This window comes from Diachasma alloeum, unplaced genomic scaffold (assembly GCF_001412515.2).
Source record: "Diachasma alloeum isolate Michigan unplaced genomic scaffold, Dall2.0 Dall_scaffold_00296, whole genome shotgun sequence".
Classification (NCBI taxonomy): Eukaryota; Metazoa; Arthropoda; class Insecta; order Hymenoptera; family Braconidae; genus Diachasma; species Diachasma alloeum.
The window spans coordinates 1,488,468-1,507,267 of NW_021680435.1; the positions used below are offsets into that span (position 1 = coordinate 1,488,468).

General features: G+C 38.3%; 2 protein-coding genes across 2 annotated transcripts in view; one reads left to right on the plus strand and one right to left on the minus strand.

The window, feature by feature from the left end:
- LOC107039336 (protein ABHD13) overlaps window positions 1–13,503 on the minus strand; it is a 27,441-nt gene extending 13,938 nt beyond the window's left edge. Inside the window, exons 1-2 of the mRNA XM_015258901.2 lie at window positions 13,057–13,503; window positions 9,673–9,904 (exon numbers count right to left, since the gene is read on the minus strand). Coding sequence (XP_015114387.1) covers window positions 9,673–9,904; window positions 13,057–13,228 — 404 coding nt within the window. The 5' untranslated portion in view covers window positions 13,229–13,503. The remainder of the gene's footprint in view (window positions 1–9,672; window positions 9,905–13,056) is intronic.
- Window positions 13,504–13,787: 284 nt separating this feature from the next.
- On the plus strand, window positions 13,788–17,074 carry LOC107039337 (6-phosphogluconolactonase). Its single transcript, XM_015258902.2, has 4 exons — window positions 13,788–14,106; window positions 14,780–14,980; window positions 15,375–15,658; window positions 16,669–17,074. Exons 1-4 carry the CDS (start codon window positions 13,986–13,988, stop codon window positions 16,780–16,782), a joined length of 720 nt encoding a protein of 239 aa, XP_015114388.1. The 5' UTR covers window positions 13,788–13,985; the 3' UTR covers window positions 16,783–17,074.
- The last annotated feature ends 1,726 nt before the right edge of the window (window positions 17,075–18,800 follow it).

The window sequence follows — 18,800 nt, forward strand, 5'->3', positions numbered from 1 at the left end:
AGGTCTTTCATCGGTTTGTCGCTCAGTTCATCTAGTCGCGGCTTTCTTCAGCCGCCTCTAGATGTCGCCTCATGTCTCAATTTTAGAGTTCACGTATCTTTTTAAGGGGATTTCAACCCGTAACGAGAAAATCTCGTTACAAATTTTACCAGAAATCAATATCATACCTAAAAAAATCAGGTTTCCGAAAGTTTAAACAATTTCCATTACTTATTTATAAACAACGAATATTTTAAAAAATAATAATTTTGTACAAAATGTAATTTGAATGACACTGAATATTCATGATTTTTTTCACATTTTTATCACGCAATTCAATTGACAAATTTCTTGATTGAAAATGGTTGAATCTATAGTATGCTGTGTACTAAACTGGAAGATAACTGAATATCCTTAAGGGTATTATGGCGGGGTCCATAGTTGGAAAAAAAAGCAGAGAATTCAATGAAAATTGCTGAACCGATTATTCGATCCATTTGAAAGCCGTGTGCAAAATGTCAAAACCCCTACTTAAACAATAATTATGGGAATAATTTTTGAAGTTGCTACTTACACGCGCGNTTAAGGGTATTATGGCGGGGTCCATAGCTGGAAAAAAAAGCAGAGAATTCAATGAAAATTGCTGAACCGATTATTCGATCCATTTGAAAGCCGTGTGCAAAATGTCCAAACCCCTACTTAAACAATAATTATGAGAATAATTTTTGAAGTTGCTACTTACACACGCAGTTGAATGGGGCATCGGTAATTTTTGTGAATTTCCTACGTTATCAATAGATCAATAACGTAGGAAAAGCACTAAAATTACCGATGCCCCATTCAACCGCGTGTATAAGTAGCAACTTCAAAAATTATTCCTATTATTATTGTTTAAGTAGAGGTCTTGACATTTTGCACATGGCTTTCAAATGGATCAAATAATCTGTTCAGCAATTTTCATTGAATTCTCTGCTTTTTTTTCCAGCTATGGACCCCGCCATAATACCCTTAAATGCTAATAAAACAAGCAGGGGGCCGAGCCTATTCGACTGAAGAGATATGATTGTTTCTTTATGCGTTGTTAGTCTTCTTATCTTTGATCTCCACCAATTTCATTGGTAATAAGCTTCTGAATANTGCAACGCCTGCTGGAAATCCAGCGCTCCGAATCTTTCACGGAGGGCGTGACACGTGTCTTCCCAAGAGAAAACCTCCACGTGGCGATACCACGTCAGGGCGTTCCCCTTGAGGACCCCTTTCAGGATCTTCACGAGATCGCTTTCCCTAACTCGGATTGCGTCTCTCGCATCGCCAATCGCGGAGATAAAATCCTCCACGTCTTCATCTGGTTGCCCAGAGAACGATATGCCCCACCTGGTTAAATAATCCAGGGCTTTGCCAGAGCTTTCATAACTATTTCTACGATCCTCGCGGCCGTAAAAATCGCTCTCCGTAANCCGTTGCAATTCTATTTTTAAAAAATAATAAGAAGATAAAAATTCTGTTTTGTGGTGAAAACNTCATAACTATTTCTACGATCCTCGCGGCCGTAAAAATCGCTCTCCGTAATGCTTGACTCGGAGGCTTGCCTACGACGCTCTCTGCGGCGTGCGTATTTTTCATTTCCCCCATAATCATTTCCTAGGGCTGTTCGCCCTGGAGGATTTGTGGGAGACTGCCTGAGAACCTCAGGCTCTGGTGCTCGGACCTTTTGTTGAGGGTTGGCCATCGCTGGCCCCAACTGTCCCCTCCGTACTGAAGCATCTGGGAGTATACCTCCCTCACCTCAGCATCCGGGCCTCTCCTCCCAGGGGTTTTTCGCCCTGGCGTCTTCTCCCCCTTCGCCTTCCTGCCTTTCGGCAGTTTCCCCTTGGCCTTGGAGCTACTCTCCGTGGCTTCAGAGACCAGCGCTGGGGCTGCAGGGGTGTTCCTTCCACTTGAGGTCGGCTGACGGGATTTTCGCCCGTGTTTCGTCACCCAAGCGTAGGAGGACTTTTCGTCCTCTACCTCCATCTGCTCTTGGGGAGGAGGCGGCGGCACAGCCGACGTGGAAGGCCCCGGGTTGAATTGCGGCAACTGTGCAAACATAGCTGCCATCAACTCGGGGTGCTCGACCAGTATGGCCGCCAAACTCCTCGCCAAAGCGTCTTTTTCCTCCGGGGTTTTCGCCCGGGTGGCCTCTGCGACCGGAGACGGAGCGGTCGTGGTAATCTCTACCATTTGCGACACCGCCTCCAGGGGCTCGAACTCAGGGGAGGGAATTTCAACCTCCTCGTCCATGGTCATCAGCAAGGCCATCTCGGCCTGCTCTGCCTCCGTGAGGTCCCGATCTGTAATAGAAAGGGACGTGAAATCAAATGAGGCGGTTTCCTCAGTGCCTTGCGGTACTGAGGAGTCATCCGCTCCCTCTCCTGCCAGGGGTTTTGCACCCTGGAGGTTCGCCTCGGACTCCGGAGAGTCCGTCTTACCTCTGTGGGCTCCTTCGGCAGTTTCCACCACCTTCTGCACCAGTTCATCCAGGGTATTGTCCTGCATTGCTCACGGGTATTTCATCACGTGTGCCGCTACTCGCTTACAGTTGTCTCCGGGGAGCGTCGAAAATTCTCACGTCTTGTCGCGTACACGGTCAAGACGGGAAAGGACGCTTCCCGTGGTCATTTCTCCCAATTTCACAGGTGTTGGGGGTGGGGGGATTAGGGCGCGTATCAATTTGATTTATCGCCGCCGGTGGTCCCCCCTAGTGACCTAGACTCCGACCTAAATTTCCATATTTAGGTAGTCCTCTTGCACACCCTTGATTGATATCAATCAGAGGTGTCAATTTCGTTTTTCCGCGCGACTTGTCCATCACGTGGCTCACCCTCGCGGGCGGAACTTGTACTTCCGACACCTGCAGTCGGTAATGCTATTCTTTTCAGAATAGTCTTCTTTACCGGGCGTCGGTAAATGCTTCTTTCAGCATTTTTGGTACATTTATGAGAGGAAAATTCCATTTTGCAGAATTTTCTGTTTTTCACTCACTTCTTTCGATTTTCCGGTCGAGGAAGGGAAATGCCCCGCACCTGAGGCTAATCCTCCTCCGGGTGGCGAGGAGAACAGTACTCCGAGCAGCCGGAATAACCCCTCCCAAGCGAAAAATCAATACTTTCGAATTTTCGTCGGAGAAAACAAACTCGTTTTCTCAAGGTCATCTCCCCCGGGTGTCGAGGAGACAGAACATCGAGTTTCTGAGAAAATCTCCCCCTGACAAAAATTTCGTGCATTTCGAATTCTATTTTTCCCTTTTTCAAGGAATAAATAAAATTCGTTACCTTCGAGGGGGAATCAATTTTCTCGATTCTCCTCGTATTATCTATGCGATAATTTTCTACTTACCCCTTTTCAGGGTTTTCTTTCTACTCCATTGGCGTGGCCCCACGTCGGGCGCCATTTTGTAAGGACATTTTCCCGGGTTGTTCACCCAGGAAAAATCCAAACTACTTTTTAGCCGTCTCTATCGCTCAATAGTCGGGCGCCAGCCGAACCTTCACGGGAGGTTCGACGAAAACCGGCCTCTGAGGCAAACTCGTCCACTCAGAGGACTTCTGTGGCCGGGCAAAGGGTTGCCCAGCTAGCATCAGTGTGACACGGTAGAGTGGGCGAGGTCCACCAGGAGTATCTTATGCCAAACGTCACCAGCCACTATTTCAGGCTGGATATTAAGCCTCACGGCCTAATCATCCATGTAAAGTGAATTTACTCTCATCCTGGAGGGTTTTTCACTCTCTCTGTAGGCTTTCGCCTCCCGAGTATTTCGACTCGGGAGGGTTTTCAGAATTAAATGCGAATCAGCCGGGACTCCTCAGAGCCTGGGACGCCGAGAGGCTGATCCGACCAAAGTGGAACACTGTTACCCACTTCACGACCACCCACACTCTCGGCCACCAGTTACCGCTTCGGTCATCGCACGTCACCGTCTCCGGGTACTCGAATGTCGGCACATGGTCGGGTCGACAGGAGGACGATCTCTACTCCAGACCCACGGGCCCATGCGCTCGTCATTTGTTTCGCCGAGCCGGATAACGCCGGAAACAACAAAGTCGTCACTAAGAGTTCCGAAATAACTCTTTTTTCCGTTTGTGGGGGATGCAGGAGCATCCCCCTACGTTCGCTACCATCAGTTATGCACCTGGCTGCGCTGAGCTATTCGCCCACCATTCCCGTGGCCATCTTTCAAGCCAACACCACAGTATATCTCGGAGAAATCCTTTCGACTTCCCCGCTCGAGCGCCCGCGTTCGACTAACTCAGAATCTTACTAGGGCCTTCTCCCCCTAGTCTGGATATCTCAGCGACGATAGGTCATTCCGTTACCCTATCCCCACCAATCAACCCGACGGGATCCCGGGGGCACCAGTCCTCTCACCTGGCCGTTGGTCCCTAGTCTACTTTGACATAGCCTATGGAATCACCCAGTTGGACAGCCTGTACGTCGGCCCCTTTTCCGCCAGCACATGCTGGGCGAATTCCAAAATAGCTCCAGGGGTCGCGGTTTCACCTATAACCGCTATGCCTTAGGTCTTTCATCGGTTTGTCGCTCAGTTCATCTAGTCGCGGCTTTCTTCAGCCGCCTCTAGATGTCGCCTCATGTCTCAATTTTAGAGTTCACGTATCTTTTTAAGGGGATTTCAACCCGTAACGAGAAAATCTCGTTACAAATTTTACCAGAAATCAATATCATACCTAAAAAAATCAGGTTTCCGAAAGTTTAAACAATTTCCATTACTTATTTATAAACAACGAATATTTTAAAAAATAATAATTTTGTACAAAATGTAATTTGAATGACACTGAATATTCATGATTTTTTTCACATTTTTATCACGCAATTCAATTGACAAATTTCTTGATTGAAAATGGTTGAATCTATAGTATGCTGTGTACTAAACTGGAAGATAACTGAATATCCTTAAGGGTATTATGGCGGGGTCCATAGTTGGAAAAAAAAGCAGAGAATTCAATGAAAATTGCTGAACCGATTATTCGATCCATTTAAAAGCCGTGTGCAAAATGTCAAAACCCCTACTTAAACAATAATTATGGGAATAATTTTTGAAGTTGCTACTTACACGCGCGGTTGAATGGGGCATCGGTAATTTTTGTGAATTTCCTACGTTATCAATAGATCAATAACGTAGGAAAAGCACTAAAATTACCGATGCCCCATTCAACCGCGTGTATAAGTAGCAACTTCAAAAATTATTCCTATTATTATTGTTTAAGTAGAGGTCTTGACATTTTGCACATGGCTTTCAAATGGATCAAATAATCTGTTCAGCAATTTTCATTGAATTCTCTGCTTTTTTTTCCAGCTATGGACCCCGCCATAATACCCTTAAATGCTAATAAAACAAGCAGGGGGCCGAGCCTATTCGACTGAAGAGATATGATTGTTTCTTTATGCGTTGTTAGTCTTCTTATCTTTGATCTCCACCAATTTCATTGGTAATAAGCTTCTGAATAGATCCGTTGCAATTCTATTTTTAAAAAATAATAAGAAGATAAAAATTCTGTTTTGTGGTGAAAACAAAATTTCAGTTTCTGTAAGACGCAAATTCTCCGATTTTCTCAATTTTCAAGTAAAACAAGTGGAAACTTCGTGCCAAACTTCAGATTAATATGTCAATTTTCTCCAAAGTTAGAGTGCAAGGACGAATTTTTAGCGAAAAATCGAAAAATTTGAATTTCTCGGGAACTTTGGATGAATCACTCGCATGAATTGTGCATATTTCAGTTGGTTGGAACAGGAAACATTGAGATGAATATATTGAAAAAAAAATTGAAATCGGTTGAGTAGTTTTTGAGATATTCAAGAAATAGTACATTTCAAGCCTAGCCGTGGAAAACAGATCATCCGCCCCCACGCGCGAGATTGACATCCGAGCCGAAGGCGAGGATGATTTCCACGGCGTGGCTTGAANGGTGCTCGACCAGTATGGCCGCCAAACTCCTCGCCAAAGCGTCTTTTTCCTCCGGGGTTTTCGCCCGGGTGGCCTCTGCGACCGGAGACGGAGCGGTCGTGGTAATCTCTACCATTTGCGACACCGCCTCCAGGGGCTCGAACTCAGGGGAGGGAATTTCAANTATTGAAAAAAAAATTGAAATCGGTTGAGTAGTTTTTGAGATATTCAAGAAATAGTACATTTCAAGCCTAGCCGTGGAAAACAGATCATCCGCCCCCACGCGCGAGATTGACATCCGAGCCGAAGGCGAGGATGATTTCCACGGCGTGGCTTGAACAAAATTTTTCGAGACGCAGGGCCTGAAAAACGCGAATTTCTGGTGCGCAGCGAGCAGAAAATGGAGTTTTTCAGGTGCCAGTCTGGAAAATATNTTCTGCACCAGTTCATCCAGGGTATTGTCCTGCATTGCTCACGGGTATTTCATCACGTGTGCCGCTACTCGCTTACAGTTGTCTCCGGGGAGCGTCGAAAATTCTCACGTCTTGTCGCGTACACGGTCAAGACGGGAAAGGACGCTTCCCGTGGTCATTTCTNTCTCCTAAACTATCCATCCGATTTAGCCCATCTTCAATACCAAACATTTTGGTGCCAGGAGGAAACTTTGTACCAAATTTCAAGTTAATCTGTCAATTTTTAGGAAAACTAGAGTGCTAACAAAAATTCTCAGCTCTTTCTATGAATGGGAATACATATTTTGATAGATTGCAATAGAAGACATCAAGACGAGTATTTTGGAAAAAAAAAATTGAAATCGGTGGGATAGTTTTTGGGGATATTTGCAAAATACGATTTAAAAACAAATGATGATTTCTAAAAAAAGGTTGAACCGATTCAGCTGAACTATAGCATAGACTTAGTCCTTATTAATACCTATAATCTCACAAAATTAAAATTTCNCTTTACCGGGCGTCGGTAAATGCTTCTTTCAGCATTTTTGGTACATTTATGAGAGGAAAATTCCATTTTGCAGAATTTTCTGTTTTTCACTCACTTCTTTCGATTTTCCGGTCGAGGAAGGGAAATGCCCCGCACCTGAGGCTAATCCTCCTCCGGGTGGCGAGGAGAACAGTACTCCNTAAAAAAATCAGGTTTCCGAAAGTTTAAACAATTTCCATTACTTATTTATAAACAACGAATATTTTAAAAAATAATAATTTTGTACAAAATGTAATTTGAATGACACTGAATATTCATGATTTTTTTCACATTTTTATCACGCAATTCAATTGACAAATTTCTTGATTGAAAATGGTTGAATCTATAGTATGCTGTGTACTAAACTGGAAGATAACTGAATATCCTTAAGGGTATTATGGCGGGGTCCATAGTTGGAAAAAAAAGCAGAGAATTCAATGAAAATTGCTGAACCGATTATTCGATCCATTTAAAAGCCGTGTGCAAAATGTCAAAACCCCTACTTAAACAATAATTATGGGAATAATTTTTGAAGTTGCTACTTACACGCGCGGTTGAATGGGGCATCGGTAATTTTTGTGAATTTCCTACGTTATCAATAGATCAATAACGTAGGAAAAGCACTAAAATTACCGATGCCCCATTCAACCGCGTGTATAAGTAGCAACTTCAAAAATTATTCCTATTATTATTGTTTAAGTAGAGGTCTTGACATTTTGCACATGGCTTTCAAATGGATCAAATAATCTGTTCAGCAATTTTCATTGAATTCTCTGCTTTTTTTTCCAGCTATGGACCCCGCCATAATACCCTTAAATGCTAATAAAACAAGCAGGGGGCCGAGCCTATTCGACTGAAGAGATATGATTGTTTCTTTATGCGTTGTTAGTCTTCTTATCTTTGATCTCCACCAATTTCATTGGTAATAAGCTTCTGAATAGATCCGTTGCAATTCTATTTTTAAAAAATAATAAGAAGATAAAAATTCTGTTTTGTGGTGAAAACAAAATTTCAGTTTCTGTAAGACGCAAATTCTCCGATTTTCTCAATTTTCAAGTAAAACAAGTGGAAACTTCGTGCCAAACTTCAGATTAATATGTCAATTTTCTCCAAAGTTAGAGTGCAAGGACGAATTTTTAGCGAAAAATCGAAAAATTTGAATTTCTCGGGAACTTTGGATGAATCACTCGCATGAATTGTGCATATTTCAGTTGGTTGGAACAGGAAACATTGAGATGAATATATTGAAAAAAAAATTGAAATCGGTTGAGTAGTTTTTGAGATATTCAAGAAATAGTACATTTCAAGCCTAGCCGTGGAAAACAGATCATCCGCCCCCACGCGCGAGATTGACATCCGAGCCGAAGGCGAGGATGATTTCCACGGCGTGGCTTGAACAAAATTTTTCGAGACGCAGGGCCTGAAAAACGCGAATTTCTGGTGCGCAGCGAGCAGAAAATGGAGTTTTTCAGGTGCCAGTCTGGAAAATATATTTGGATACAAAGTCGAATATCTCCTAAACTATCCATCCGATTTAGCCCATCTTCAATACCAAACATTTTGGTGCCAGGAGGAAACTTTGTACCAAATTTCAAGTTAATCTGTCAATTTTTAGGAAAACTAGAGTGCTAACAAAAATTCTCAGCTCTTTCTATGAATGGGAATACATATTTTGATAGATTGCAATAGAAGACATCAAGACGAGTATTTTGGAAAAAAAAAATTGAAATCGGTGGGATAGTTTTTGGGGATATTTGCAAAATACGATTTAAAAACAAATGATGATTTCTAAAAAAAGGTTGAACCGATTCAGCTGAACTATAGCATAGACTTAGTCCTTATTAATACCTATAATCTCACAAAATTAAAATTTCTTTGGAATTATTTTAGCCCTTTATTCGTTTAATTTTCTAAAAGTTGACCATCAAGTGGACCAAGTTGACCACGTGTACATACATACATGGTCCTCAAACTTCGTATTTTTACGTTTCAGACCATTCTACATCATTTCCAGGAAAAATTAGAGAATCGAAAAATCGAACGATTTCAATGCTTTCATTCGGAAGCAAAAAATACGCATATATTGAAATTTGATATAATTACTTCTGAAATTGAAACTTGAAATTATTTTGTCACAAAAAATTTGTGACAAAATAATTGGACTCTAGGAACCGACCGTAATGGTTGGGTGAGTTAGGTGTTGCTCTGGCGGACATTCGAGTGCCGCTGCGTTTAGCGCGGTTAGTACTTGGATGGGTAACCGCTTAGGAACACCCTCGACCAAAAATTTCGGAAGGTAGACATGGTGTAGTGGCCTAATGTGCCCTTCTGTTAGTGACTAGAGGGCACATTAGGCCGACTGCATGACTGGAATTTTCCATAGTTTCCCGTGTAGTCCTAGCCGGAATGGGGTACAGTTGATAAGCGTAAGACGGCCCACGGCAAACGCAGATCAAAATACGAAGGCAGGCAAAAAAGGGGAGCCTATAAAACCGCAACGGTAGTAGGAAAGGAAATGAATAAATAAATAATAAGTAACTGACCTCTACGATTTCCTGAGTCGTTAAATTTTAGAACCACCGGTCTCTAATAATTAGAAATATATCCCAAAAAATCAGAATTTTTTCATCTCTGTGTTCACTAATTGCATAGTCTTTGGAATTTTTATTGAAGAAATCTCGCAATTAAAAATGAAGTTTGAGGCATGATATTCTAATGAGCAGTAATTCATGAGGGACAAACTGATACCTCGATCGAGTTATTGCAGAAAAACTCACCTATGACCAATATTCCCCGCGTTTCCATGCAAGAACAGTATTGTAGGCGAGCGTTTAGCTTTTTCTCCTGGCTGAACTATGAAGAACATATGTAGCAGAGTACCATCCCGTGTACGTGTGTAAACACTTTGATAAGGTAACTTGAACATTGAAGGCGCCGGTACATAGACCCGAGAGTGTGCCGGCAGATCCGGGCGGTAGAGGAGTTGGTCCTGCGTTTGATATAAAACGCCTGAAAAATATTTTGAAGGTGATTATGCTCTGTTTTTTACATAAATTCATGGTATGTGATATACGGTACTTAAAATTAAATTTCGTATCTCTCCGAAGGGGGTGGGAAATATCCACTATCTATTTTTAGGTTTCCATTTTTCGCGTGAAAAGGAGTGAGCAAATTTTCAAGTATTTCTACGTGTATGTGAATCATTATGAAATCAATTGCTTTTTTTTTCTCACAGAAATCGTTACACACATGATAGAAGACGCACGTAAAAAATGAATGTGTAGATTACTTTACAATGATCGTGGTAAAATTATGGCCAAGAGAAACCCACCAAATGATTTATACGGAACCGTGTGTGGGCTACAAAAAATTTTTTAAACATGATCAAAAAAGTAATTTTTTGTGCCAAACATGCAAAGCGTGCGTCGTATTGAAAATTTTTATTACAAAAATAAATTTAGTTTTTTCCCAAAAAAATTATTAAATGAAATAATAATAATGATACGACAGCAGTATTGTGTCTTTGGGACTAAATATTAATTGATAAACTTGGCTCTATAAAAGATCTTTCTATTCTGACAAGGCACCGTCTTGTATGCATGATCCGCCTCTTGAGCCAAATATTTCGTTGTTGTTGAAAGCAAAGTAATTATTCATGTGTGAAACTTTCAAATTTAAGCCGGGGTGTACTATCTTTCAAACGTTATCTCGATATTTTCTTTCATCTTTCGTCATCTGAAATTGTCAATTGAGTCCTGCATCATGCAGAAGTTTTGAAAATTATGAATGAATAATCAAAAAAAAGTAGAAGAAATTCTTAGTTTTTTCAAAGAGCATTTTTAATTTATATTCAGAATAAGTTAAATAACAAGAAATTGAAAAATGTATCTGATTTACGATGACACATGGCGGCCTGTCACCCAGTATCATGCAGGGGGAAGACTGATTTCGTAAATCTTTTCCCATACTGCACAGACACATTTATTGCGGAAAAGGCTCTTTGAAAAAAGTTGTAATATTTTGGAGAATTTTTTAATCACACTTTCATCACATAAAAATGGCAGATGACTACATACCACTGTTTTAAAAATTGAGATACCTAGCTGTCACTTCCCATGACGAGTTAGTGTTTTGTTGTCCTCCATGGAAATGACAGCTAATAGATCATTTGACACAGCGAGTTAGATATTTGTAATTTCCACTTTTTTCAACTCATTCTGAACCTCTTCTAAAAACGCTCTTTGAAAAAGTTCAGAATTTTTTCTATTTTTTTGTTATCATTCTATCATAATTTTTGGGAATTTCCACATGATGTACCACTCAATTGACAATTTTGGATTACGAAAGATAAAAAAAATCCAGATAACATTCGAAAGATAGTACACCCGGGCCTTAAACCAAAAAATGATTTATTTGGTATTTTTTGACTAACGATTTTGTTAGCCCAAACAGGACTTGTTTGAGAACTCGTTCGTTTTTCTCTCAGATTTTCATATCAATTGCTGACGTTTTTACACTCATGTTACTTCATTTCATTGAGAATTAAAAAAAAATAAGTCAAGAGGAGACTACTATGAGTTTTAAAAGTCGCGGGCTATTGGAATGAGATTTTTCACACATTGAAGATCGATTATATGTATCTAAAAATGAATAATTAGCGCAAAAAATTGATTGTTTATTGTTCGTTTCTCCCGCCGACGCTTAAAATGTTAAAAATAGTCCAGGGCCCCCAATTTTCAAGCTACAGAAGTTTTTTTTGTTAATTTTTGAAAAAAATGTGTACACTAACGTTTACGAATTATTTTTTTGAAATTCGACTTCTACACAACTAATTTCATTTTGTTTAACATAAAAATTTGTGTCATTAGTAAATATAAAAATTTGCCTCATTTGTAAAGTATGTAAAATACGCAACAAATTACTCAGAAACATTTTTGGGCTATTTTACATGAATGGTGCAATTTTCATTTAAAAAAAAGGAAATTAGCCGTGTAGGAATCGAATTTATGAAACTAATTCGTAATTATTATTGTTCACATTTTCTCAAAGATTTTGCAAAAAAAACCGTTCTAGCACCAAAATTGAAGGCTCTGGACTATTTTTAACATTCTAAGCGTGCGCGGAGCAAACGACCAGTAAAGAATTTTTTTTTGCACTAATTATTCATTTGTAAATATATATAATCGATCTTCAATGCGTGAGAAATCTCACTCCAATCGCCCGCGACTTTTAAAACTGATATTCGGTCTGCCCTTAAACAACAAAGAAACTGCAGAATCATCAATCTCCTGATCAAATGATACATTTCGAATGAATCAAGTCTCGTTTCAAAGCTTGAGGAAAAACCTCGCAATTGGAAAAAAACTTGGATTACACTTGGCTGATCTCTAATTATTGATGATTGAAAGTGGTTCATTTCATCCTACTCTCTTCTAGCAATGGGATGGGGTGATCAGGGATAGCCATCATCTTCCGAGTCTTCAATATTAAAAGAATTTCCGATTTACATTAATCCAGGTTTAAATATACTAACCGAAATTTAAAAGTAATAAAATAATTGATAATCCAAATGTCCAATTGACGATGAATTAAATATTTAAAAATATGGAACTTTAAATTTTCTATTAAGTGGATAATACTAAATTGCTCATAAGGGATTTCCGATTATCCAAATAATCGTCAATCGTCTTAACTCAATTAGGGGAGGGTGGGGTAAAACGGACACTTTAGACTTTTTTAAAATTATTCATAACTCAGAAACAAATTGATCAATTGTGCTCAGTTTAGGGTCGTCAGAAAGGGAAAGAATTGTTCTTTGTATTAAAAAAAAAAAAATTATTAAATTTTATCAACATTTCAACCCCTCATTGACATTTAAAAAAAAAGTCAAAAGTGTCCGTTTTACCCCAACCTCCCCTACTGATTAATAAATAGTTCAAAATTTGACAGTTTAAATTGACGATTACTTCAATAATTAAAATTAAAAAATGATATTAAGAGACTACTTAATAACTTAACAGTACTTATAATTTATGGATATGGCTAGATAAGTCACCCCCGTATATTCGTAGGAGCACGCAGTAGGTATCCCCTCAAGAGGATTGAATCCATCATACCTCTTAAAATTCATCACGATGATTAATGGATCATTCATAGCATACCTGTCGTTGCAAAACACAGAAGAAAGAATGCTAATATTCCACCATACAGCCAATAGAGCACAATGCAGAAGAGTATATAAGCTCCTGAATACGCCCAGCACTTCATGGCAATTCCGCCTATGAATCTGACTGGAGCACTGCGAGATAATCTCCCACGGAGTGACATTTTCATGGCTCAATTTATTCTCCTTTATATCTTAATATGTGATCATATAATAATAATTCATTTTTATTTATCACGCGATTGACATTCTAACCTCCCCAGAGCAACGACCAATTCCTTAACTGTTTTTCCTCCAAAACAATTCATTATTTATGATCAATAATTAGTTTGTTCCAACAATCAGTGAAACAAGACAATTCAACTCTTATTGACGTCAATTTCTCACTCATATTTCTCGTATCAATTGTTGTTTTCGTCTCTCATCTTGTTTCTTGGGGAAATCTTTCAACTGACATTCGGGCATGAATAACGTAGGATATAGAGACTTTCAAAAACAAAATTTCCTGCTTCAAAATCTGTTTTACCACTTGAGCTAGATTAACATTACAATTTACAAATGCAAAATTATTCCGATAATGAATGGTGTTGCGAAAAATGTCAAAAAATATTTTTTGGTGGACATTTTTTCAGCTAGAAAAAAGGGCTTTTCAAGTTTTCTCCTAAAATCACTCGTTTCTGAGATAAACGGAAAATTGGACAAGGTATCTGATTCGATTCATCGCCGTTTTATTCTTCGACGATAGATTTGGTTTTGGACGTCTTGCAATTCTTCATCAATTTTGTGTTTTCGATATTAACAAAAACATATTCAACCACTTGCTACAACGGAATTAGTGTAATTAGTTGTTTGACTCGTCGTGTTTGATGAACTTGAGAGAGAATTAATATATTTTTATTCCAAGTGAGGGAGGAGGTAGATAGGACAATGGCTCAGACAATTGTGGAACCTGATGCTGCTGGTGTCGTTAGAAAATTAGCCGAGATTATTGAAGAAAGTGCTAATGATGCAATCGGAGCCAATGACATCTTCAAAATTGGTGTATCAGGTGATTATTCAGAACTGTTGAATTATCGAAAAATATAAGTGATTTCGAGAAATTGTCTTAAAGTTCAACTTCTATGAATTGTAATGAGGGAGGATATTTCATCATGCTGCAGTTATCGCTCATGTTAGAGTTAATTATCGTCTGGAAATATGTTAGAAATTCCTTGAAGAAACAATTATAATAAATATTAACAATCATTAAAGTCAGTAGTCAAGTGATAAAAGGTGATACGTAAGTTTATTTCATGCAGACTTTAGTTTTTGTTGAATATTTACGAATTTAAGAGTGGTGGAAAAACCTTTGGGGATAGATATATTGTACCTCTTATTTCAATTTATGAAAAAAAAGTTGCAGTATTTTCTATACGATTCGCAGATTCCAGGATATCGATTGAAAACTAGGAAATTATTTCAGTTCTCGGTTATTGATTTATTGATCTTTCGTTTTTCTCCATAGAAAAGCGAGCTGAATTATGCCACTCATTGAGGACTTATTGGACTCTCAATTTCTACGCAATTTCAGTACTAACATTATCCATTTTGTTATTGACTGAATATTAATTTTAAAGATGATGACAAAACTGAGAATCTTTTTGACATGAATTCTCCTATTAATAAATGAAATCATTGTTTACGTCTCCATCGAAATTCTCAAGTTTGTGTTTGTTTGATAGGTGGATCCCTCGTAAAATTTTTATCAGACGGATTGCCAGCAATAACAACTGATTGGAGCAAATGGCGCTTTTTTTTCTGTGATGAAAGAGTTGTGCCATTTGACCATGAGGACTCAACGTTTGGAGTCTACAAGGCCAGTCTCATTGGAAAAATTCCCATAACTGAGGATCAGTTCATAACAATTGACTCGGACTTTTCTGGTAAGGTCTCGAGTTTGGGGTTTCAACATCAAAATAACTTTGAATTTTTCGGCATTCAAATGTACTCATCAATTGATACTCGTCAATTTATATTGGTATTGGTATTTGTGAATGTCTTCGTAATAATTCATAGAAATTCGCCACAGAAATTTTCTGAAAAAAAATGTAATGCGTACCAAATAATACATTTCCGCAGTTTAACTGCAGACATTCTACAGGTCTTTGTAAAAATTGAAAGGCTTCATAGAAATTTATCCAGATTTACTTTTGTTGAAAATTTTATGGTCAATCAAAAAAGTTTATAGATCAATTTCCCGTTAGTTTCACACATTATTGACATCTTTGTTATGAATTTTTAAACGGTATTCGCATAAACGGCAATTCATTGTTACAGCTGTTGAGGCTGCCAACGATTACATAAAGAAGATGGCAGTTTACTTTCCTCCAGACAGCTTACCAAGATTCGACTTGCTGTTACTGGGTATGGGTCCGGATGGTCACACGTGCTCACTCTTTCCTGGCCATCGACTGCTTGAAGAAACTAGTCGGTGGGTCTGCCCAATCAATGATTCCCCAAAACCACCTCCCTCAAGGATTACCCTGACCTTTTCAGTCATCAACAATGCTAAAGCATGTATATTTGCTATTACTGGAGCTAGCAAAGCAGATATGGTTAAGGTGATTTTATCTGAATCATTTACATTTATTTTCCAAATTCATGATTTGACATTGGGGCTTTTTACACTGGGATTTCATGTGCCGCAGTGATGGCTAAATTTATGTCTACTCCAGCCCACGACTCCATGGAAACGGAAAGTTGATCCAAATTTTCACCCAGAGTTAGGCAAGAGTATACATAAGCTCGGCCGTACTTTGAGCGATTTGTACTTGAGGTGTCGGTGTCAATAGCCCCAATCACGTTATTACCAGAGCTTGCGAATTACATCCAGAACCTTTTATTATTTTACTTCTGCACGCATGAAAAAATTCAATAGAAATCGTAGCGAATTCGCTAAAAAATTCTACTGGAATTCTATAAGAATTCAATGGGGATTCTATAGGATTTCTATTGCAATTCCATTGAAAAATTCTATTTGTTTTTTGCGCTGACTCTATTAGATATTCGATAAGAAAAAGCCAATAGATTTCGAATTTCTGGTAGAATTTTTCTCTTCAGATTTTTCTAGTAGAAATATTGGGCACAAATTTTCTACATGTTTTCCGCTGGATTTTATTTTGTTTTGCATTACAGAATCCGAGTGGAAAAAACTTAGGAAATTGATGCCCAAGCATTCTTGTAGAAAAAATCTTAAGAGAAAATTTCAAACAGAAATTCGAAATCTATTGACTTTTTCAATAGAATTTCCATAGAAATCCTATAGAATTCCAATAGAATTTTCTAGCGAATTCGCTAGGTTTTCTATTAAATTTTGTCAGGCGTGTGAATGGATTCTAGTTCTCTCAATAATTACATAATATTCGTTATGCTCATTCATATTCGTAAAATACTCATTTTTTCCTCATTGATTCTGTCAATGACTGTAAAATAACAGTGGTCAAGCAGAACGATAAAATAATTCGGCTAATGAGTGATATTGTCTTCGGAAATCATTCGAGTTCGAAATAAATGCATAATCAAAAAATATTATCTGTTTTGCACAGAAAAATTTATGATTTTTTTACTCTAGCGTATACTGAAGGATAAAGAGAATCTCCCTGCTGGTCGGGTTCAACCAACGAATGGAAAACTGTATTGGATCCTAGATCAGGAAGCGGCCCGTGACCTAACTGAGACTGGATAAGTGGCTATTTTTCCTTGTTTTTACACTCTATTCTTGTTTTTCGTGCAACGACATTCCTAATACAGTTTATAACTTCATAATTTTTGTTATTCTCTCTATTAAATCGTGCATTTGAGACGTATCACTCAGGTAAACAATTAAAAATGGTGAAATCTCCTTTTTTTCTATAAAAAATACGTCAGAATGCATGTACATACGAATACTTGTGATAAATACAATTTAAATAGTCAAAATTCTGTACGATATTAAATATATGTTGAGTAATATTACATGTCCGTTTTATACACACTAATTACTGAAGTTTTGGCTCAATTCTTCCATCTATGTTTTTTTTTTTCCACTTTATGGGGGAGGGAGTATGTGCATTGAAAAATGGCATAATTTATCAATTCCTCTCATTCCGTACATCATGGAATGATCTAGAAAATTAACATTTTCGAAACAAAATGCTATAAGACCTTTTTTGAATTCTCGAGCCGAAGGGAAGAAGTTATTGTAATGACCCCGAAAATCGATTGTGGAAATGTTATGATTCCTCCACGTTTCATGACCCCTAGAAACTCTCTCGATACTTTTTAGAGACCGGTCTGTATGTGGACGGGTGTGTGGGTATGTGACCAAAATTTTGTGCTACGATTTCTCGCGAAAAAACGATGCGACTCAATTTTTTTCACGCTATTGATGTGTTTTCATGTAATTTAGTACTGATTATATTCTGAACAACATGGCCTCGCGGTTCTTTAGATTTTGCCATAAAACACAAGTCCCAGAAAATCAAAACTTTTTGTAATGACCCCGAAAATGTAATGTGAATTTTGAAGATTTGTCACGTTTCACGGCCTCTGAAGTTATCCAAAAACGTATCTGAAAATATGTATGTGTGTGCATACATATGTATGTAAGCGAAATTTTATCCAATTTCGCCTAAACAAATCAACCAATTCAACTTGTTTTTCAAACTATACGTCTGCGTGTAACTTTGAAATGATTACATTATGGAAACGATCATCTCCGCGTTTTGTTATAACGCTTTTCTTGACATGTTTTTTTTCTAACTCATCCGAGTGTTTTTTTAAGCGACTTTAATTCTTTTCAATTTCAACGTGTTTGTTGGGAATGGAAATTTCGATAAAACAATTGAATCCTATCAGGCTACGGGGGAGTGAGGGGTTGGAGGTTATTTCAGTCCCCAAGAAACACGTCAAAATCAGAAACGAAAGAATTCGGTTCGAAGAAACACACCCAGACAAGTTGGAAAAAAATCGCGCCAAGAAAAGCGCCATTCAATATTAGTTCTTCACTTAAAACTTCTTTACTTAAAACTGGTAAAAAACGCCAAAAAGCGAGAGTTTCATTGAAATTCGATGATTTTACTTGGCAAAACGATGGGATTCGAATTATTGCGTAATCGACGCGGCTTCACATAACTTGATTTCAATTGCATAGTAAGCAGAATCGTATTAGGTTTTAGGGTTTTTCGATGATGATTTTTAGAAATTTGAAACTTTTCGAGAATTTTTCCATATTGCTCGCATTCTTATTACTATTAAATTGTTTTTTCATTTGTGCAAAAAATGAATTGCCATATAACTCGAGGCTGATCGAATTCCAATGAAAATCATCTCAACAGTTGTTAATTTATTCGGATAAAACTTTCAGAATTTGCGTTTTTTTTCCTAAGGAATGAAGAAAAGGCAAGTTGGTTCGACCCGTAATGGGTCACACCCACTCTAACCCACCCGCAATGGGAGCAAGTGACCAACAACCATTCGAATTTTTTGCGGAAATTTTTTTTCAGCATACGAACGGTCTCTGGGCTTTCCTTCACAAATCCTCCTTTTCCGTGATAATTCCATTATTACATAAACAGGGCTGATTGTTAGAGGTGGTTTGAAGAGGAATTCACTGTTCACGTGTAATAATAACTTTCGATCAATTCTTTTCTTTATTGACCGGAAAGAATGATCTAAAACTCCGAGAGTTTCGTCTATTATGTAACAGAATAGTCGCTAAAAGGA